Source organism: Ahaetulla prasina, chromosome 1, assembly GCF_028640845.1.
Source record: "Ahaetulla prasina isolate Xishuangbanna chromosome 1, ASM2864084v1, whole genome shotgun sequence".
Lineage (NCBI taxonomy): Eukaryota > Metazoa > Chordata > Lepidosauria > Squamata > Colubridae > Ahaetulla > Ahaetulla prasina.
The window spans coordinates 131,046,549-131,070,186 of record NC_080539.1 but is presented as its reverse complement, the minus strand read 5'-3'; the positions used below and the strand labels follow the sequence as shown (position 1 = coordinate 131,070,186).

General features: G+C 35.3%; 1 protein-coding gene and 1 long non-coding RNA gene across 4 annotated transcripts in view; one reads left to right on the top strand and one right to left on the bottom strand.

Annotated features, from left to right (window-relative positions):
- TTK (TTK protein kinase) overlaps nt 1–17,027 on the top strand; it is a 41,807-nt gene extending 24,780 nt beyond the window's left edge. For all 3 annotated transcript variants that reach the window (XM_058175987.1, XM_058175978.1, XM_058175972.1), the window contains 11 exons: nt 555–721; nt 1,737–1,857; nt 4,430–4,522; nt 6,497–6,654; nt 6,749–6,900; nt 9,713–9,837; nt 11,156–11,236; nt 12,946–13,122; nt 13,329–13,419; nt 13,620–13,717; nt 16,426–17,027. In XM_058175987.1, coding sequence (XP_058031970.1) covers nt 555–721; nt 1,737–1,857; nt 4,430–4,522; nt 6,497–6,654; nt 6,749–6,900; nt 9,713–9,837; nt 11,156–11,236; nt 12,946–13,122; nt 13,329–13,419; nt 13,620–13,717; nt 16,426–16,515 — 1,353 coding nt within the window. In that variant the 3' untranslated portion in view covers nt 16,516–17,027. The remainder of the gene's footprint in view (nt 1–554; nt 722–1,736; nt 1,858–4,429; nt 4,523–6,496; nt 6,655–6,748; nt 6,901–9,712; nt 9,838–11,155; nt 11,237–12,945; nt 13,123–13,328; nt 13,420–13,619; nt 13,718–16,425) is intronic.
- On the bottom strand, nt 15,952–22,869 carry LOC131194701 (uncharacterized). Its single transcript, XR_009154277.1, has 3 exons — nt 22,801–22,869; nt 17,231–17,321; nt 15,952–16,499 (listed from the first exon to the last, which is right to left on the bottom strand). It is a non-coding gene; the product is annotated as an uncharacterized LOC131194701 (long non-coding RNA).
- Nucleotides 22,870–23,638: the final 769 nt, after the last annotated feature.

Sequence of the window (23,638 nt, the reverse complement as noted above, 5' to 3'; positions counted from 1 at the left end):
AATGAAAATTATACACACATTCTGATCAGCTTTGCAAAACTGAAAGTGTAACCTTTTTGCATTCTGGGGGGGAAAATTCAAGTGGACTGGCTTTGACTGCATATTACACAATTCCATATGTATTTTAACCTTGTTTGTTGAAGTCACAAAAATGCATATCATCATCTAGAAAAGCAGAAGAAATCTGTGATTTCAATTGACTTTTGCTTCCATCACTGGGGTTTTTCAAGAAAAGGCTGGACAACCATTTGTCTGGGATGGAATAAGGACTTCTGCCTTGGGCAGGGAGTTGGACTAGAAGATCTCCAAGGCCTTTTCCAGCTCTACGATTCTATGATTTCTCCAATAACTTGTTTTTCCCCAATAGTGTTAAGATCGTTGTACTCATTGTAGAGAGTAAGTAATATTATCCATTTCTGCTTCCCAGTTCAATTTATATTGTCAGCTATGAATCAATGGAAGTGGACATATACTAGGTGTCTGTCCATATACTATGTGACTATACTATAACATATACTATGTTAAGTCATATAAAAGTCTTCCCCATTTTGCAGGGAAAAAACTCAAGCTTTGAACATGCTGCCTTTCCAGTTCCTAAAAGATGTTCACCATCAGAGCAAGTTTCACGTACCATTTCACCAGAGACTGCTTCGGAGAGAAAGAGTCAAGCTTTTATTGGTGGAACACCTCGCAACAACATGGTTCATGATTATGTGGCCTGGTAATTTCATTTGAGGCTGGGTTTTTTAATATTCAAATTTATTTATAGCTTATTTGAATTTGCTTTTGGACAGATTAAGCCAAGAAAAAGAAGCATTGACTTCTGTCTCTTATCTATTACAGTAGAATAAGGCTTTAACAACAGTAGAGTAAGGCTTTAACAACAAATCACAACTTTTTGTTTTACCATACTAGTGTGAATCAGTCATTTCTACAAGAGTTGAAATATGTTCTGAGAGATTAATGTGAAGTTGAAAGTTTAGTTTAGTTTAGTTTAGTTTATTTAGATTTTTATACTGCCCTTCTCCCGAAGGACTCAGGGCGGTTCACAGGCAAAGTGAAAAAGTATTTCTGAAAATTTATTTCATGTTGGCCTAATGTACTGTATTTTTCAGGGTATAAGAAGCACTTTTTCCCCTCAAAAAAGAGGGTGAAGTCTTATTATACTCCGAATGTAGCCCCCGCCCAGCTTCTCAAACGGAGGTTTCAGAGGCTGAAAAAAGCATCAGAAACTAAGCTTCAGAAAAGAAGCTCCTAAACAGCTTCCGGAAAAAAAGCCCCAAACAGAACTTCAGAGACTTTTTTTCTGAAGCGGTTTCGGAGGTTTTCAGAGGCAGAAACAAAAGTTTTTTTCTGAAACTGAGTTTCAGAAGTTTCAGAGGCAGAAAAAAAAGCAAGGCACAGAGCTCACAACCAAGGAACCTGTTGCTAAAATTCACCTCTGGGAACAGCTGATTGGGGGTTATTCCAGAAGGCCGATCCACCCGCCAATTAGCTTTTTTCTTATTTTCCTCCCCAAAAACTAAGGTGCATCTATACTCTGAAAAATACGGTACTTCTTAAAATATTGAAATGGCGTATACTCCACAATAATCCAATAAAACAAACTTTATATCTTCAAACCTTAGTGCTCAGAGAAAAAAAAACAATGGTTGTTCATTATTTGCAAATATGATTGTTAAAAAATACAGTATTTGTGCATGGATTATAATTATATTTCTTTCTTCCTGTTTCAGTACTCCAGTTGTAAGAAATAATTTTCTTCCTATGGATAAGGCAACCACACCATATAACCAGTTTTCATATTTGCAACATTGTACTCCAACAGCTCCATTCCATCTACAGAGTGGATTACAGGTATCAGCTATTTCTAAGTTGTATAAGATAATGCAAAAGAAGCGTTGATGTCTAAGAATTTTGCTGGTGATTTCATACTAACATTAAATTTAATTTTTATTGAGTAAAACAATACAAATTTGTAGAAAAAAAAGAAAAAGATAAATGAATAATTAACAAACAAAAGTATAAGAAAGTAAGTTAGTGAATAAGTAAGAAAGAAAAGAAATATAAAAAGCCGCTTCCAATCTTCTTTATTGTACTTATGAATGCAATAAAATGCAGTTATATACTATCCTCTGTATAATTACACTGGTTTCCTTCTTTCCATATTCTACTCTTTCTAATTGTCAAACCTTCACCATCACTCCTCCATTTTGGGTATTTCAGAGCTTTTCCATCTTTGCGCATATACCATGTGCAAAAATTATTCGCCTTGCTGCAGTTACCATGTGCAAAAATTATCTTACATAGGTCTTTTCTAGTTGGGTATTTATTAGTCCCAACAAAAAAATCTGGTTTTTATTGAACATTACTCTTTGTATGTATTTGAAACCAATTTTTCTAGCTTTTTTAGAACTCCACAGGTATAAAACAACCCTTCATGTTTTCCACTTTTCCAAAAGTTGGAAGCATCTTTCGACATTCTAGAAAATTTCTGGTGTCATACCAATATTTTTTACAATCACATATTTTCCCATTAATCCATCTATATATTATAACCAAAGCTTTTAGCCAATTTTATCATACACTCTTTAATTTGTTGTTCTTCCAATTTTAGTAAAAGCTGGTACATTTTAGCAATTACATGTTCACAATTTGCAGGTAATTCAGTTTCAAATGCTGACTTACGTTGCGTTCCAAAGGTCTTTTTGTGTACTTTAAATTGTTCTCTTAATTGTACATAAATAATTGGAAACTGAACCCCTTGCTCTGTTGTCAATTGCTCTTTTGACTTCATCAAAATGTAATGCTAGTTGCTGTTTTGAGACTGATTTTAAATCTTGGACTCTCAAGAAGCTTGGGTGTTTTACATGGTCAAAGGACTGATTTTTAAACATGTATCAATACATTTATGTATGAGTAGTCCTCAAGTTAAAACTGTAATTGAGCCTTGCAGTTATGGTCATAAATGGTGATGGTTGTAGGGCAGAATGCCATGTGACCAAACCTGATTTTTATAATTATTGTTGTGGCAGTTGTTAAACAAATGAGTTGTTGTTAAATTAATGCCATGTTGTTAAGTGACCCGTTGTTCACTATGGGGCAGTTTTTGTCGGAAACCGGAAGTAAACATTTATTGTTGTTGTTAATTATGAAGTCATGTCCGACCCATTGAGACCCCATGGACAATGTTCCTGCAGACCTTCCTGTCCTCTACCATCCTCTGAAGTCCATTTAAGCTCATGCCTACTGCTTCAGTGACTCCATCCAGCCCCCTCATTCTCTGTCGTCCTCTTCTTCTTTTGCCCTCAATCTTTCCCAGCATTAGGCTCTTCTCCAGTGAGTCCTTCCTTCTCATTAGGTGGCCAAAGTATTTCAGTTTCATCTTCAGGATCTGGCCTTCTAAACAGCAGTCAGTGTTAATCTCCTCTAGGACTGACCGGTTTGATTGCCTTGCAGTCCAAGGAACTCGCAAATTGCGACCACAAGGAGCTGCAAACAGCCCTAAATCTTAGGGTGGTTGCTAATTGTCCAAAATGCAGTCATGTGATTATGGGGGAGGATGTTGGAACTTTGAAACCATGTCATAAGGATTTTTTGGGGGGGGGGGTGTCATCATACGTTTCAATGATTGCTAAGTGACCGATCATAAGTCGAGGATTACCTGCATGTATAGTCAGTCTGAAAGCTAACATATTATTTACTTTGTTCTTTTCTAAAAAGCAGCTGGAAAATAACACTTCTGATGTTTGTTTTGCTGCCAAATTTTAAATCATAAAGAGAGACACAAAAAGGTTTAAGGGAGCCTTACTTGATTTTACCGTTTACATCTTCATAAAATAATGTTGGTTATTGTACATTTACCCTTTGTTTTAACAACAGCAGCAAACAATTCATTATCTATACCAGGGGTGTCAAACTCAAGGCTTGGGGCCAAATCTGGCCCGCAGGGTGCTTAGTTCTGGCCCATGGGGCCACCCTGGAAAAGCAAAGGACCGGCCAGCAATGCTTCTGCCACTGAAACCTGAGTTTGCAAGGGTGGTACATGGCCCTCCCAAGCTCCATTTTCACTGGCAGAAAGTTGCAGGAGGTTGTCCCAGCTGAAAACAGAGTTCGGCAGCTCGTTTTCGCTGGCAGAGCACTTGGGCCACACAGGCACAAATTATGTCATGCTGGCCATGTCCATCCTGGCCACACCCACCCCAGCCCCCCAAGGTCAAACACAACCCTGATGTAACCCTCAATGAAATCAAATTTGACACCCCTGATATATACTATATGCCATCCAACTCAGTGACTGGGTATAAATAAAACCAAAAAAATATAAATGGTAAAAATAAATTAAAATACAGTAAATGCAACGAAGCCAGAGGTTTCACTTGATTCTTTTTATATACATTTCTTTTCACGTACAAACTTTTTTATTCAGATTTCAGCTTCTGTATCACCAAATGAATGCATACTTGTTAAAGGAAAATTATACTCTGTGTTAAAACAAATAGGCAGAGGAGGATCTAGTAAGGTAAGATATTATTGTAATATAAATTTGTTTGATCTGATGAAAGCTGTTATTTGTGAGAAATGATTTGTTGTGAAAAAAACACATATATCTACTTTAAACTTTTATTGTGTTAAGATCATAAACATACAACGCCTCCCTTCTTCATTATATAGTTTCTCAATCATCCTCAAATTGTTCATTATACCATTCATCATGCAATTCAGTTAAAACCTCAGATTAACATTAAAAAAGGTATGAATATACTAAAGTGCAAAATCCATTAATTGGGTGAATTAGGATCAGTCAAAATTACTCCAAATGTACAAACTTGCCAGATCATCCAAAATTTGATAAATCAGTATTTTTTTCCTCATTTCCATATTCTAATGGTTCAGTTGGAAAAGAGGAAAGTAAATCTTAGCAGTTACTTTTGAGCAGATCAGCATAAAACTCCATTATTCAATATTTAATTTTTTTGTCAGCAGAATCCAATTTATTCATTAATTCAGCATGTTAACACATACAAAACTACAGTGGTGGTATATACCTGTGTTTTTTTTAAATAAAGTGGTTAAGATAGGATGTGAAAAATAAAATATCAATAGATTACGTCTGAGGTTCCCAAAGCTCAGTTCATCAGGCCTTTGGTGTTGCAAAAATACGATATTTCAAATGGCTCTCAAAAAATTTAAAATATCCCATAGCACTTTGGGGAGTTCACTGTAGAACCTCAAGGTGCCACAGTTCACAGCTTGGAACTTATTTTATCCGTTATTTGAAAACAAATCATAACTATTCTTGGTACTAAAATATTTTGTGTTGAAAAGATACTTGTTTCATGTGTATAACCATAAAAAAATACTTTTACATTTGATTATATACTTCCAACCACAGAATAGACAGTTCTAGCAGCTAATATCTTTTCCTTGAAAAAATGCCAGATCTATTTTAGAAAGTATGGTTTGGACTTCTCTACTCCACTTCAGAGTATGGACAGGTAGTGAATATCAACAAAAGTCCCAAATATGACCATAACATAATGACCATAACACTGGATGTAATCCTAAAACTGCAATCCTGTGTAAGCAAGGCTAATACTTTATGTGATTTCAGTGATTGAGATTTCTATATACAGATTTATACCATCAAACTCATGCATAATGTTATTTATGTACCCCCCCCCCCTTTAATTGCCTACCCAGCTGTGTTTTGTTCCAGATGGAACTTCTGGACATCCTTCAAAGCTAGCTTATTTGGAACACATCATATGGAACACATCCAATTATGAGTTTATTAGGTGTGAGTCATTGAAAATTATTTTAATCCAAAAACAGTTATCATCAGCCAAAATTAATCTAGAATTTTACTCTTCTCTTAGAGCTCAAAAAGTTCAAATCTCTAAATATATAAATTGATAAAAAGCTGGTTGAAAAGTACATTCATAAGGATTTTTAATTAAAAAATTGACATACTTTTTCAGCAAATGTTTTTAAACCAACAATAACAATGCTAAAAGGTTATACATTGCTCCAGTAGGTAGAAATATGCAGATATGTGGATAATCTTGAGTCGGTGATAAATACTTGACTCTCCTAATGGGAAGAATGCATATATTGAATGCCATAAATAAGTTAGTTTTGAGACTTTGAAAGTAATGCAGGAATAATCATATACTGTTTAAAGGCTCTTTAAAAAAGTACTCAAAACAAGCCTGTGGATAGTGGTGAAGCAGTGGAAAATAAAACATTGGTTCATTGGCATTAATATAGTGTATTAAATGGGAAATGGATCTCAGCCAAGCCTGTTGTATTTATTATTTCATACATGATTGAGGATTCTGTTTGTTTGTTTGTTTAAAATATAGAGTATTTTTTATTATACTGTATGTTGAAAAAGTGCAGTGAAGTTATGTATCGATCCAAAATAAAACGATGAGAGTAAATATAACAATATATTAAAAAGAATTCAGTTATGTTTTTTAATTGGGTTTTAAAGGTATTTCAAGTACTTGATGAAAAGAAACAGCTTTTTGCCATCAAACATGTTAATCTAGAAGAAGCAGATCAACAGACCATAGAAAGCTATAAAAATGAGATTGCTTACTTAAACAAACTTCAGCAACATAGTGATAAGATCATCCGACTTTATGACTAGTAAGTAAACGCTTTTGTAAAATCAGTTTAATCCCTCTTTCTGCCTCTCATGCACGCTCAGATTAACTTTTATTTTGCAACTGTGTTATTTTAGTGAAATCAGTGAGAAGAATGTCTATATGGTGATGGAATGTGGAAATATTGATCTTAATAGCTGGCTTAAAAAGAAAAAGACAATTAATCCATGGGAACGGAAAAGTTATTGGAAAAACATGCTGGAAGCTGTACATACAATTCACCAACATGGTAACTACTGTTTGCTTGTTTGAACTCTGTTCTTTAGAATAGCTTCTCTCTGAGCAACTGCAAGGAATATAGTTAGAAGAGTACAACTGAAGTCAGAGAAAATAAAATGGCAAGACAATAGATGCATGGTATGGTAGTTGTAAAATGCACATTTAAAGAGTTTATAAAAAGAAAAATTCTTGTTAAACCCACTTTCCCCCACATGTATGATATGATCCTTTCAACTTTGCCTTAGTTACAAGGGCATTGTTGGTTACTACCATATCACGAAAAAGATTGCTCATCTAGGTCTTAAGATACAGCTAGATATAAGAGAAAGTGCTGTGATTCATTGTTAGAGTCATTAATATTCAGCTATGCAAACAAAGAAAAATAATGGTTAAGAATAAAGATGTTTCTTGGCGGATTTGAGGCACTTCAGCGAACTACAGTATCCTATCTGAGAAGATGAAGGGAGAAAGAAAACAATTTGTCAGCGTATGGGAGTGAAATTTTTGCCTGAAAAGCAATTCATATTTCTCTCTGATTAAAAAAAAGGGTTTCCCAGAGCTAGCTATGAAAAAAAAAATGTAAAAATATATTATTATTAAATATTAAATAATGCTACATTTCAGTTAGATATATTTATACGCATATACACTAAAGATAGGATCTTTTTTCAACCAGCCCTGACAGGAATTACTTATATAGTATTGTATAATGTAATAAAGTAATAATATAGTTATTACTTCATTACATTTCTAATAAATAATTTTACTCTAGAAAGTCTGAGAAGCCCTTGCAAAAGAATTCAATGACTGCTGCTATATTTAAAAAAATCCTGTTGTGAAGTTTAATTTATGTGCTTCTTTTCCAAATTGAGCTATAGAATAAGGTAGGTGGCCTTATTTTGGGTGGGAGACTTGGAAGCTTGCTTTGAGAATAGCCAGATTTGCTATAAAATTGTTTTCCTCTGGCCATGTGTGAGTTGTCAGACTGTGTTTTGCTGTTGACACAATAATGTACACAATACCAAATGCCTTTGTAGGTTTCATTGAAATTAGTAAGATAATAGTGTCAGGTTTGAAAATATTTCTTAGTCAGCAAGCTCCTCAGCTGCTCATTGCTTATAAAGCTAGTGCTGTATTCTGCAGTTGAACTAGGTATTACGATACAGGTAGCCTTTGACTTATGACCACAACTGAGTCCAGAATTTATGTTGCTAAGTGAGAAATTTGTTGAGTTTTACCTCATTTTACGACTTTTCTTGCCACAGTTGTTAAGTGAATCATTGCAGTTGTTAAGTTAGTAATACGATTGTTAAGTGAATCTGGATTCCCTGTTGACTTTGTTTGTCAGAAGTTTGCAAAAGGGGATCACATGACTCCGGGACACTGCAACCGTCATAAATATGAACCAGTTGCCAAGCATCTGAATGTAAAGCATGGGACCATGGGGATGCTGCACGGGTCATAAGTGTGAAAATGATCATAAGTCACTTTTTTCAGTGCCATTGTAACTTTGGTCACTAAACGAACTATTGTAGGTCGGGGACTACCTGTATTTAAGAGGTTCATACACATCTTCCCATAAAAAAGCAGTGTAGCTTACAAATTAGCATAGAGACATTCTATTTAAAATAACTTAAACACATGTACAGCAAGTAAAAAGAAAAAAACAAAACTAATGATAATGATTGTTAAATAACAGGAAAATACATTATTATTATTATTAACTTCATTATTAATATAATTAATTGTATTAATTATACAATAATTAATACAATTAATATAATTAATTAATTATATATTTTTATTAATATATTAATATATTAATTATATATTTTTATTAATTATATATATTATATTAATAATATAATATAATAAATAAATAAATTAATTAATTAATATAATTGTACCAAAGGCTGGTACAAAACCAAACCAAACAACATTTCCCCCAATAGTTACAAATCAATCCCATAAAATTATTTTAGAACTTAACAGCAACCTACTTAGCAAATATTAACATTAAAACAACCATCATAACAACAGTACATTTAAAACAATGCCTTGGAATCAGGCAAAATATTTATATATTCATAATAATGTAAAGAGGTGTTTAATTAGAACTGTTGGATAAATAAGATTCGGGTGGAAAAAACTATACAGACTTTACACTAACCAAGTACTAAAAAAAAAAAAAAGCCCCCTTTTAGCCCCCTTTAAAACCAATCCGATTCTTACAGAAACCAAAGGAGGCAGGAAGCTGATTATAGGCTCTTGAGGCAGCAAATTGCACTTCAAGATGATGCCATCAGAATTGCTTTCTTATGAATTGCTATCATCAGCCCCTAAAGACATCAGCATGGAAAAGTAGCAATGAATCTTAAATGATGGACAGGTTGAAATAGATGCAGTCTTCCAAGTAGCTAGATCCCAATTTACAAAGTATTTACAATTCTAAAAATAAAAGGCAGGATTTCAAACTGCAATTGGAATTACACATTGTAATAGAAATATTCTGTACTACTTGAGGATTCTAGATATTTTCAGAGACAATCAATAGAGAAGACAATGTTCTGATGTGTAGGATAAAAAAATATAATTCAAAATTGCACATGTGTCTCCAGAGAGTTTTCTAAACCAGTTGTTCTACAATAACACATAGCAGAAAAGATCCAGTGATATCAGGGGCACAAAAACCTTCCATTCCTGATTGCCTAGATACTTTACATAGGATTTACATTTTTTTTCTACCTTGTGTTTTAGTATCTGGGTAAATAATAATCATTCTTGACACACTTTGAATTAATTGAACAAATTTTAATTTGCAGGTATTGTTCATAGTGATCTGAAACCAGCAAATTTTCTATTAGTAGATGGAATGCTGAAACTAATAGATTTTGGCATTGCAAATCAGATGCAGCCAGATGTGACTAGCATTGTTAAAGATTCCCAGGTGAGACAATTGTGAATTACTAAACATAAAAGAAGCAATTATCTTAAATAATTGTCTGTTGTTGTTGTTTGATAATGGAGCATGATAAGAACATGTTGTAATCAGGAAACATTCAGCAACACACATATTGCATTTGTGTGTTTCATTTACTTCTTTCTTGGTATGCTTGGACAGAGTCAAATCTTATTTTTCCAAAGATTTAGGTTGAAGGATTCATAATGAAAGTGAATTGTCCTACCTATTACGGTTCCAGTTATTTCACTTTGTTGCTGAAAACTTTAAGGAGAGTCTTCTACATGTAAATGTATGGGACTATGAAGTGTATTAAACATCTATCTAAGGTTTTAAAAAACATGTTAAGACAATAGTCTGGTCTCTAATGTGGCTTTTGCTCTCATTATTCCATGATTAAAGCTATTCTGAGTAAAGCTGATGAGAAGCTAGAATCCAACAAGCCTAATATTTAAATGGCCACCTTTAGGTTTAAAAGTGGAGTATCTGCTGCCCCATCATTGCAATATGGTTAAAAAGTTAATACATTGTGCTGTTACTTGTAGAACTGTTCCACTTTTAAAGTAAGGTTAAGCAATTGTGAATGGGTTGTATGACTACACTGGTTTCTCAGTAAAACAAGTTTCTCTTGTTATGACAGTAGCTAAATTAGTGTAGTTATTACTGATTCTAGAATAAATTAGAATTCTTATTTTACTAGAATTCTTAACCAGAGAACCTGATTTATCCTTTAGCATGGTTAATATTAGTATCCATTACATTTTTATCAGGTATTCCTGACGTGATGTAAAAAAATATTAGAGCAGGGTATAGTTACATAGCATCCCCATAATTAAAATGGCTGAATTCTTATGAGGTGCCAGAGTTCTGTTGAAATGTTCATAAATTTTTTATCATTTATTCTAAATTTTAATTTCGGCCAATTGAATAAGTTTTTAAATTGTATTTTAATAGTATTTATATTGTAATATTATTGTCTATTTTATCTGGCTGTGAACCGCCCTGAGTCCTTCGGGAGAAGGGCGGTATACAAATTTAAATAATAAATAAATAAATAAATAAATAAATAAATAAATAAATAAATAAATAAATAAATAAATAAAACAGTCAAAAGCCTGTAAAATCTTTGGGATTAAATTGCTGAAATCGCATGCTATTTGGGGGGGAAAAGTTTGATTTGTAGCATCCATGAGTATTCTCAAAACCCCAAAAGGAACTAAATCTCTAATATATTTTAAATCAGTTATACAAATATTAAATGTAACTATTATTTAAATGTACATAATCCTATTTTTAATGTTAAAAGGTTGGCACCATTAATTACATGCCACCAGAGGCGATCAAAGATATGTCTTCCAGTGCAGAAAATGGCAAGTCAAGATCAAAGGTAATATATTCTTCCTATAGTTACATAATAACTCCTTATTCCTATCATCACTCCTTTCTTCTGAAACAAAATGGAAGAAAAAGTTCATCTTAAATGTGGCCAATTGCTGATTGACTGATTTTACCCATGGGATTTATTTATGCAGCACGAAATTGTAAGGGCTGTGCATGCTTTAATAGCAATAGCATTTAGATTTATATAGCGCTTCACGGTGCTTTACAGCCCTCTCTAAGCGGTTTACAGAATCAGCATATTGCCCCCAACAATCTGGGTCCTCGTTTTACATACTTTGGAAGGATGGAAGGCTGAGTCAACCTTGAGCCTGGTGAGATTCGAACTGCCAAATTTCAGGCAGCTGGCAGTTAGCAGAAGTAGCCTACAGTACTGCACTCTAACCACTGCACCACTGTGGCTCTTTAAAGAATGATTTAGAAGTGATTTGGACCTTACACAACTGCAACACTTTTCTTCTGTCCTATAAAAATACCAAAGCAGCCCACATTTTTCAGGCTTCCACTGGAACTAAGAAAAAAGGGTTGCTGCGGCTTTAAGAGTTGCATTAACTTTTGAGTAGATTCCTTAAAGAGAAGCATAATGCCTCCATGCTTTGCTACATTAGATTGACATTAAGCAAGTTGAAGAAATTTTACTAAAATAAGTATCTTGCAGACAAGCAGACATTTAATATTAATAGAAGATGACTTGAAAGTAAGGGGCATTATTCCCATAGGCATCTGCAACATGTTGACGGCATCAAAATGATGACATCTGTGTTGAAATATTATGCAAATGATGAAGTTATGTAATCTGCATCTGGGAGTACAACCTTTCATCCACTGACCTCTGGTTAGTGCAATGGGTGGCATTGGCCATTGCTTTCTTTTGTCCTCATATTTATGTTCTTCCATGCCTGGCCTTCTATAGTGAGCTGCCTTTGCTTCTTGAGATCAGGAAGGTTGACGGACTCCTCCCCCTCCAATGTTTTGTTTGAACTATTTGATCCTTGATGCCAAAATATAGCCCACAGCAACTTCAAGTAATGTTGCTTTCAAGTACAAAACTAAAATTGGAGTGATATAGTGCTGATTTCTTCACCCTGGCCTTATCTTTACTATACATTTCTACTGATACATAGGCAAGTTGCATGATGTAGAACTACTGCCACCTCCATGTGATTTCACATTATGCTGTGCCGTTGCTGCTACAGTTGTTCAGAACCACTTCCTCAAGCATGGATGTTCCGCTTTCCTGGTCCAGTTTTCTTGGCCTACTCTCACCTATTTTTTGTCATCCCTGAGATTCAGCTGAATCTGTTGTTGAGGAGGTTAGATCATACAAGTACACAGACTTAGATGCAGACACTTTGGTATTTAATTTATGATTTAATGGATGCAAATTTTTAGCATTCCTTTATCATATTCCTAAAAGCTTGGCCTGTTAATGCCACTTAGATTGTTTACCTTGAAAGCAGTGTTGACTTTTGGTTAATTATCTTTCACTTTCATTGATTTGACTGTGAATTAACGACATGTACAGCTGTTAATATACACCATTTTGGTGGTACGCAGAATCGCAATGTATGATTGTATAAAATAAATGGTTCCCCTTACTGCATAATCAGTTGTCTCAGATAGGGTTATGTTAAGAATGACAAGAATGCCAAAATAATGGTGGGATTGAGTGAACCTGTTTTTCTTTCTTCTTTTTAGATTAGCCCAAAAAGTGATGTATGGTCATTGGGTTGTATTTTATATTGCATGACATATGGAAAAACTCCATTTCAGAACATAACGAATTATATAACAAAACTTCATGCCATAATTGATCCTAATTATGAAATAATGTTTCCTGATATTGCAGAAAAGGATCTTCTAGATGTCTTAAAGGTAATATTTTGTATCTCTTTTTTATAATAATTTCATGCTCTTGAGTTCTGCTTTATAATTTTCCAAGTCATGATTTATTTTAATTATGTTTAAATATCCCAGAATATGGAGGCATGATAGGTTTCTTGATTTTATGTATATATTCTTTAGAATAATTGGTTTTATTTTCAATTATTTTCTAATATTATGTGTGTGTTCCCCCCCAGCATTGTTTAATTAGGAATCCCAAGAAAAGAATATCTATCTCTGAACTTTTGATTCATCCTTACGTACATATACAGTCCAATTCTCAAACAGGTAATTCAGCTTTTCTAATAGATATTACTATTGTGTTTATTTTATTAAAATTCTTTTGTTTAAAAGTGATTTAAAAAAAAACTATTTGCAGACTAAATTATGTATGCTATCTTAAGTTAGTTCACCAAACTTTTCAAACAGCTTTAAATCAAATCATAGGGCAAATGTCTCAAACAGAGTTTAATTTTAAATTCTCCTAGGACATCAAAATGCAAAAGGAACATCAGAAGAAATGAAGCGCATTCTTGGTCAACTTATTGGCTTGAATTCTCCTAACTCTATTTCTAAAGCTGCTAGAGTAAGTAAATAAGTAATATCTCTGCTAGTATAATTAAAATGAAAATCATAAACTCATGTTAGAACTATATATGTCTCGTTCAGAGTTTCTTTGGGGGAGAGAGACATAGGCTGATAGAGTGGTGAATGTGTAATGAGAAATGGTTTCAAGAGTTAGTAAGCAAATGATAAAGAATTACCGTATATACTCGAGTATAAGCCGAGTTTTTCAGCACATTTTTTGTGCTGAAAAACGTCCCCTCGGCTTATACTCGGGTCTATACAGCTTATACTCGAGTTTTTTGTTTTTTTTTTAAGCCCCTCGGCTTATACTCGAGTATATACGGCTTATACTCGAGTTTTTTTTTTCTTCTTTTTTTCACATTTTACCGGACGGAAGCCCTGCCGGTGCAGTGAGAGGGCGGGGCGGGGGAGCCGCCAGCCTTCTCAGCTGAGGGAGGGAGGGTTTCCCCAACCGGTAGGTGCCTCATTTCCCACCCTCGGCTTATACTCGAGTCCCCAGTTTACCCCAGTTTTTGGGGTAAAATTGGGGACCTCGGCTTATACTCGGATCGGCTTATATTCGAGTATATACGGTATGTTGCTAATGAAATAGAAGCGCTTATAAAGTAGACAATGATCAATAGTTTGAGTTAGATGAAATGGGATGCTTTTCTACACAACTAGTCCTTGCTTAACATCTGTTCATTCAGCAACTCTTCAAAATTACGACAGTGCTAAACAAAGGGACTTATCACCAGTCCTCACATTTCTGGCTGTTTCATTATTCTCATGGTCACATATACAAAATTCAGACTTACTTGAGCCTACCTGTATTTACGATTGCCTATTGGCCAGTGGCTCCCACCTCCCAGCCAGGTCTACTGCCCACTGCCGCGCTGTGTGCCACTACTGTGCTGGGAGAGCTTTTGTGCCACTTTTCATGCTGGTGCTGCCAGGGCTTCTCTCATGCCCCAACCAGGGACTCTTTTTGCCCTGGCCAAGGCCTGTATTTGCATAAAGGTAAAGGTTCCCCTCGCACATACGTGCTAGTCGTTTCCGGCTCTAGGGGGTGGTGCTCATCTCCGTTTCAAAGCCGAAGAGCCAGCGCTGTCTGCAGACGTCTCCATGGTCATGTGGCCGGCATGACTCAACGCCAAAGGCGCACGGAACGCTGTGGTCCCTATTTTTCTACTTGCATTTTTTATGTGCTTTCGAACTGCTAGGTTGGCAGAAGCTGGGACAAGTAATGGGAGCTCACCCCGTTACGTGGCACTAGGGATTCAAATTGCAGAATTGTTGACCTTTTGATCGACAAGCTCAGCGTCTTATCCACTAAGCCACTACGTCCCTTTGTATTTGCATAGAAGACTCTAAAAGGGTCCTCTTTTCCACCCAGCACAGCAAGAAAAGATAAAATGAGCTGTGGATAATTGGGGAAACTTAATTTTCTTCCAATAAATTGTCAGTGGGGGTGGGAGTATTTACAATTTATACTCTGTGTTCTAATCTTGAGGGGATCAGTATTATGAGTATAGTTATATTTCTGAATGTCTTTAATTTCAGTTCATTCATTAAGTGTGCTTTGAAATATCAAGTAAGCTATTTTAAATGAACAAGTTTAGAAATGTGGAAATAGCAATTTGATTTCTCATTGATTTCCCTGATTCTTTTTAAAGAAAAATTTTATCATGCCAATTTGAGTTTAGATACAGAAATTAAAATAAAATTCAATTCGACAATGTGCTTCTAATTAGTTTGACCAAAATAAACAATTTATACTGTGGGGCTTTCTAATGTCTCATATTTATGGACACGATTTCCAATTCCTTTTGAAAACAATTGCAGAAAAATACATTAATCCTTTGTTGAAAAATTTAAACAAATGTAATCCTGCTATTTAAAAATTTAAATAAATTTTTAATTAAAATTGATGTTTTTACTAATATAGTAGAGAAGTCTTATCAGAAAGTATGACTATACTCTAAATTATTAATTATTAAATCTGCCACTCCTGAGTTTGGCCAAAATAAATTCCAGAAGATTATTTGCAATCTATGTTGGGAAGAGTAAGGAAAATGTGTCTTTCCAAGGCAATGTAAACTAATGAGATTCAACTGTAAATTAGCAGTTACTGCCAAACCCTTATTTTTTTATAAATGCACAATTACTTCAGTCAAGCCTCAGAAATATAACTTTCTCACTAGCTGCTTTTGATCCTGCTAAGAAAATTATTTTGCTCTGTTTTACTGCATTTGTAACATCAACCAGGTTTCTTTGATAGTTATTTCTTTTTCTCCTCCAGAAGAATAAAAAAGTACCGGTATGCTAAGTAGAAAATAAGAGGAGAAAAATAAGGGCTGCATCAAATTCTGTTACAAATTCTGTTATTTGCAGGATGTGTGTAACATTGGAACTCCCTTTTTATGCTTTCACTGTGCTTGTGTATATAATGAACTGGCACTTACATACCACTACTAAAGAAGTTTTAGAAAAAAATAGCAAAAAATCATCTCCTAAGTGGCTGAGAGAATGGAATAAAAACAGAAGCAAAAATAAAAACTTGGGGTGGGAAGAAGAGTAAATATTTATTAAGGATTTGTTTTAGTTAGAGATGACGACAAAAAAGGATTAAGCTCACTGTTCCATAAGGGTGGGGGGAAGAAAGTAAGGGCATTTGAAAGTAAAGAGGAAAGATTATTTAATTTGTCTTGTCTTTTTAAATTTCAGACTTTATATGAGCAGTGCAACAAAGGTGAAGGTTTAGATGTGTCTGCTTTTTCGAAATCTGACAGTCAGACAACCTGGAAAACAAAGTAATAAGGCCTGATTTACAAAAGATATTAATAAAAATAAGATATTCTAAGCAAAGGCTGGTCCCATCTGGATATATTTGTCTTGCCACTTACAAATACATTTCATCATTTGTTCATCTAGTATTTGCATATGAATATTATGGAGCATCCCTGCTATATAACATGCTGGTCTGCTGTTATACTTGGATAGCAAATACTTGTGGATTACTTGAGTAAAGTTTAGCTGCAATTCTGAACCTTGAGAGAAATATTTTGACTTGTTTTAAGATGAACTAAGGAACCCTAGTTCTGGACAACTATCTTTAAGAATCAAGTCATTTATTTTCTATATCAGATCCAGCTGCCATTTTTTCATGTTTTGCTGTGGTAGATACTATAAAAGCAGTACTTCAAATTATGCTGCTTTTATCCATTATTTTATCCTGTACATATTCCTATGGAAAGAGTTTGGTGTACAGATGATACAGTCTACTGATACTGATGTTCAACTTTGTAAATAAAAAGATATCCATCCTGTGTTAATCTTCTTGCAGTTTCTAAGTAAACAGAACATCCTATAAAAATCAAATATTCTGATTTGAAAAGCTTAACAAATTAGTGATCCTGAAATTGAAATTGTAATCTATTAATTCTGGTTCTATAAATTGGTTCCTCTTTACTGTTAAGCTTGGAGGTTTTCTTTTAATTTTTGATTTAATTATGTTATCACTTAAACAAACCTTTTGTGCTGTGAAATTTGCATTGCAGTTTAATAATTTTCAGATCAGCTCCTATTTCCTATGGGAAATATTTCCTGTGTCCTAAAAAAGACTAAAAAGACAAAAATATAATAAAAAATAAGAACAACTTCCTGTGCAGAGATTCCCTGGACTACTCAACTAATTATTTCCTAACAATCACAATGGACAAGTGCCTAAAATACAGATAGATGTCCTAATCTTCACAAGATTCTGATTTAACTCCTTAGGTCCTCAGAAGTAACATGGATTACCTCTTCACTCTGAAATATAACACTACTTAATCACATCTGATTCTTCTAAAATATTTTATGGTCTCGGAAATCCTTGGAGATGCCACTCCCTTCCCAAGGAATGGGTTTAGAAGAAGACAGGCAGAATCCTCCAGCTCTGAAGCATCATAGTAGGAGTCACTAAAGGATGGGTTGGGAACTGGATAAGCACTTACGCAAATAAGAGATGGTAGATATACAAAACTAGTCTAGCCTCTTCTACAGTTTCTCTTTTTTTAAGCAGATTTGATCTGTTGCCTTCCTTTTTTTAAAAAGTCTCCTTTCAGACTGTTTTGACTTGGTAATTTCATGGATGTCTTGGAAATATTATAGAACAGTTTGCCATTATCTTTTTTCTAGAATTATGTGAGGGCCCCCATGTTCCCAGCCCAGTTTACAACCATGGATTTTTTTTTAGTGATTGCATATCTAAGTACTAAGCAGGACTAGTTACTTCTGAAGTTACTGTATTTCCCCGAAAATAAGACCCTGGCTTATATTTTTTTGAACCCGGAAATAAGTGCTTGGCCTTATTTTCACGATTAGGCCTATTATCAGGGGATGTCTTATTTTCGGGGAAACGGGGTAGACAAAGTTGGGCAACAGAGTCTAAAACTGACATTTAATTCACTGGTGGTGTGCCCTCTCGTGTAAATTATTTGATTGTAATTTATTCAGTAAACTATGATTAAATGTTTTATCATGAGGTATGAATAACAACAATTATTTAGAGTTTTTAGGCAACACATCCTCCCCAGTTTATTTCTGGAAATGTTGGTATTTCAACATAAATATGCATCAACTCATGCTTGCTTTAGACAGGTTCTTTTCTGAGTTCATAGTAGTTACATTCCAAAATTCCAAATTTGTTGCCCATCAAATCAAACAATTAGCCAGATATTTGTCAGATCTTTTCAGATATACTGTAAGTTAACCTACATACATGTGTAGCTTATTAGGCATATGTTAAGATGTCATTTATGAAGGTCAACTGATGGCCAAATTTCTGGATACAGACTTAGATTATTTTTATGGAAAGATGTATCCTCATAAAATTCATGTAATAATTCACAATTCATAAAATATGTAAAATGTGACTGTGCATTTAGATTAGTGTGACTTCCGTATCACTGAATTCAATGGGACATGCTTCCAATGTGCATAGGTTGAGTATTATAGCATTTTTTCTGAAAGCGTGCAAATATTTTTAATAAGTTTGACTCTTAATTTAAAAATGCTCCAAATGATGAATACTCAGACATGGTAGTACAAGTGAGACTTGACTTACAATCGGTTACTTAGCAACCATTCAAAGTTATGATGGATCGTCTTCCCCCCCAAAGCTACTTACAAAGTGGTTTTGAATTTCCAACATCAGGGCCTCAATTAAAGTGTTAAGCTTCTGACTGCATTTGGGGTGCTTGGCAACTGGCCTGCAACTGTCTGTTTGTAATGGCCCATGGTGATGTGACCATGATTTACAACAGTTTGGCTGGAAAGCTGCATTTACTTCTGGTTTCTGGCAAAGAACGGCCTATAGTGAACAATGGATTCACTTAACAACTGTCACAAATGAGATCATAAAACCGGATCCAATTGCATGGCGACTCACTTTATGATTATCATGACTTAGGACCATAATTGCCAGGCTCAATTATCATTGAGGACTACCTCTACTATATGCATAATAGTTTCACATTATTTAGTGAATGAGGTAAGAGAACCTCATTCCAAGCCTAGATGTGCTGTTTTTCAGTTTTGCACAAGGTGTGCATGTTCCTTTATGGTGAACAAAGTGATGCAAATATTAAACAGAAAACATCACCATCACTTTTCTTTCTCATGTCCTCCAGGGAAAAAAACTTACATTTTTTGTGTACAAATTATAATTGGGAGTGTACAGAAGACTTATGAGATCCCACAGGGAATACTAGGCTTCCAGTCCAAAATAAGCCAGTAAATAGTTTATGTCACTATTTCTCAACCTTGCAACTGGGGTGGTGGTTGAGGTTCATATATCTTAAACATTGCCAAAGTTAAGAGACACTGGTCTACGAAATGTATTTGTCTGATATTTAAATCACAAGTCACATAACCAGAAATTGTTGACAGAAGGAACAAACACAAAAGAGATTTTCTCTCATGTTCAGTCACATAGGCATACAGCTAGGATGGGGTCCTTAGTGCTCTCTGAGCTTGGTTGTTTTCTTGCAGACATTTCATTACCCAAACTGGGTAACGTCGTCAGTGGTACCAGCAAGAAAACAACCAAGCTCAGAGAGTACCAAGCACCCCTCATTTCAACCCTGAGCTACAAATATTCTCCTTTATTAATGAAAATGTAAATTTGAACCCCAAATGCTAAGAGGCAATGGAAGTAGAGTGTTTGTCAGGGACTTCTTGGGAGGGACTACAACTGATCTACGATCTGACTCTTCACCTCAATACTTCCTGCTGGCTGAGAGAACAGTCTGAATGCTGCAATCATGAAATGCCGATTCCAATTGGAAGGATTACTAAAATCAGGGTGGCTCTTATGCGAGAAGAGGTGCCCTATTTAAAAGTGTAAGACAGTTGATTGAATGACCCAAACACTTGGCTTTGTTCGCTTTTTTGAAATAAGTTATATTCTGGGTCCACACATTAGGTAACACCATGTTTTACTTAACCATAGTGTGCTGAATAAATCAAAGATGAATGGGAGGCATGAACCATGGTTTTAATATAACGATGGGTTCATGTCATAAGTTCATATTTTCTATTTATTTTGCCATGTTTATGTGGTGTATATTGGAGGTGGTGACCCTTTGAGAGCTGTATGCAACAAAATTTCGTTTTAATGTATGCCGATTGGTGTACGTTCAAAGTGATAATAAAGTTATTCAAAGTCTAAGTCAGAAAATGTACAGTGTCGTTTGGGTCAGGTATGCATCTTCGCGGCCACATGGCCAGATGCACTGATTTGGCTACAAAATGGGCATCGGTTGTTACTGCTTTCTTCCAAGATGATTCTCCAAATTTTCAAGCGAAGCTCCAGCTATGGTATTCATTTGATCTCCCACCCATACGCTAAGTAGGTTTACCCTGTCTAGCCTTTTGAGATCAGCCAAAACCAAACAAGGTTTAGTGCAATGTGTGAGCCTAGCTAATTATGTCTAGGGGTACTTCAGAGTAGATAAGAGAGCCGGTTTGGTATAGTAGTTAAGGCACCAAGATTGAAACAGACTGTGAGTTTTAATCCTCCCTTAGGCACGAAGCCAGCTGGGTGACCTTGTGCCAGTCACTTTCTCTCAGCCCTAGGAAGAAGGCAAGTGGGCAAACCCCTTCTGAAAGACTTTACCAAGAAAACGGCAAGGATCTTATCCAGGCCATTTCCGAAAATTAGACATGACTGAACAGAGAAAAACAAAGCATAGGATTGTGAGGTTAACATCCTCTTGAAAATGTCTTTGAATACTCTTATCAGTTTCTTCATCTGTGGAGTCTTAGTTTTGCTCCATTTGAATATACAGTGAAACAAACCGTAAAGGAAATATGCATATATATTAGGGGTGTGCATCTACTTTAGTTAAATCTCGGCCCAAAATTCCCTAGGCTTTGAGAAGTCTTAGATTTGTTTAAAGAAAAACAAGTTTCTTTAACTCCAGAATGTCAGAGTCCATTTTAGAAATATAACCAGGTTTCTATGTAAATTATAGATTCCATGTATACAATATGCTACTCTAATAGAGTTTGTTTGATTCTGCCTTAACATAAATGCCCTGGTATTTTTAAAAATTTCCTCCTAAACCTATACAACTATAAGTACATACTTTAGACAAATTGTACTCTCCTATCACTCTTTTTGGGGAGAGATGTGATAAGATAGAAGTCTCCCTAATGGTGCCTACTTGATCTTCCTAAACAACCAAGAAGGAATCAACCACCAGCTATGCAATAAAAGGACACATGTCTGTACCTCCACATGTGCATCTATCTGCTTTAGGGAAAAGGCAGCAGAGAAAAGGCAGTTTTTGTACATACTGTTTCCCCCCAAATAAGACATCCCCTGATAATAAGACCAATCAGGCTTTTGAGCACACGGCAATAAAGCCAAGCACTTATTTTAGGGTTCAAACAAAATATAAGACAGGGTCTTATATTCTGGGAAACACTGTAGTTATGCCCAAACAAAAGACTGAAAGAGAAAATCCTGTGATGCACACAAAAGCATATCTTAATATAAATCTCCCACCTGTAGTGGCTCATTCTTTTAAAGGATTGCATCACAACAGGGAAAACAACAGTGTCTCTTTTCCCTCATTCAGTAAATGAAGTCAACTTAATCTGTAGAATTATTGTTCCTTGTGTCAGTATTTTATCAAACGGGCAAGGAAGATTTTTGAATCAACACGCTTCAGACAACATGCTAAAAACTATTTCCAATCTAGCCACCATGCAACTTAATTGCATCAAGCATTAGGTAAACTTTCCTGTATGAGTCTGTTTTCTATTTATTCAGGTCTGATTGGTAGCATTTTTCTCCTCAATTTTATCTTAAGGGTATTTTTTGATTAGATGTAAGTGTAGGTTTAGTTTCTCCACAAACTAAGTGTTGATAATTCTATTATTGCAATCATACTAATTGCTAAAATTGATACTCTTACTAGTGAAAGTGAAAAATATGGCCCAATACATATGTTTGGTAATCAGTCTATCTTGACATCAGAGCTGATCTACTAAGCCTTTCTTTACAATGCTCTATTGAACGCAGCCATTTTCAGAACTGCTACAGCAGGGGTGTCCAAACTTGGTCCCTTTAAGACTTTTGGACTTCAACTCCCAGAGTCCCTCAGCCAGCAAAGCTGGCTGAGGAACTCTGGGAGTTGAAGTCCAAAAGTCTTAAAGGGACCAAGTTTGGACACCCCTGTGCTACAGCCAGCTGCAAAACAAAACAAAAAAAAACACTGTTTTGTCCTACCTTTTACAGGTAATCCTTGACTTGTAACAGTTCATTTAGTGGCCGTTCAAAATTACAACAGGACTGAAAAAAGTGACTTATGACCATTTTTCACACTTAACAACTCTTGCAGCATCCCCATGGTCATCGGTTCAAAATTCAGATGCTTGGCAACTGGCACGTATTTATGATGGTTGCAGTGTCCTGGGGTCATGTGATCAGCTTTTGTGACCTGTCAATGTGGGAAGCCAGATTCATTTAACAACCATGTTACTAACTTAACAACTGCTTTGATTCATTTAACTGCGGCAAGAAAGGTGATAAGATGAGGCAAAACTCACTTAACAGCAGAAGTCTTGGGCTCACTGCAGTTTTAAGTCGAGAATTACCTGTAAAAAGACATAATGGTATGGAAATGCAAGGGAAAATCAAAGAAAAATACAAAATAGACCGACTTGTCTGTTTAGTTGCTGGAGCTTTTGGAGGCAGAAAAAGTAGTTACCCTTCCTTCTTATAAGTCAGGGGTGTCCAAACTTGGTCCCTTTAAGACTTTTGGACTTCAACTCCCAGAGTTCCTCAGCCAGCTTTGCTGGCTGAGGGACTCTGGGAGTTGAAGTCCAAAAGTCTTAAAGGGACCAAGTTTGGACACCCCTGTTATAAGTCATTTTTGTAGGGGAATGGAAACAGGTTGTGGTGTAATGGGTTTATAAGGGGAAGAACGGAAAAGAACTTCCAGTTCAGCTGATGGAAAACATTTCACTAGCGAAAGAGGCATATTGTTTTCATATACACAAATGCAGTGAATTACATTTGTTTCAGTTGCTATAAATATAAATATAAAACTATTTATAGTTGCTATAAATGTTGCCACTCAACATTTGCTCTGAAAGTGCAGAGGTGAGTGAACTGACTATTAAATATCCCTGCAGATACTCTTGTGAGTTGGGTGCATCAACAATGTGATTTGTTGCTACTTTTTTGAAAATTAAAAATTAAGGCCCAAACCAAGAGAGAGTGATACTGACTACAGATTGTAATGAGAACATGTAGCAAGTTGACTATGTAACCAGTTTATGAACTCAGCTTGGTGCAAAGAAGATCCCAAGCTATGATTGGGCCACAAATAGGTCAATTGTGTTCTTTCATGTGGTATGCGGGAACAAGCATATCGAATGAGAA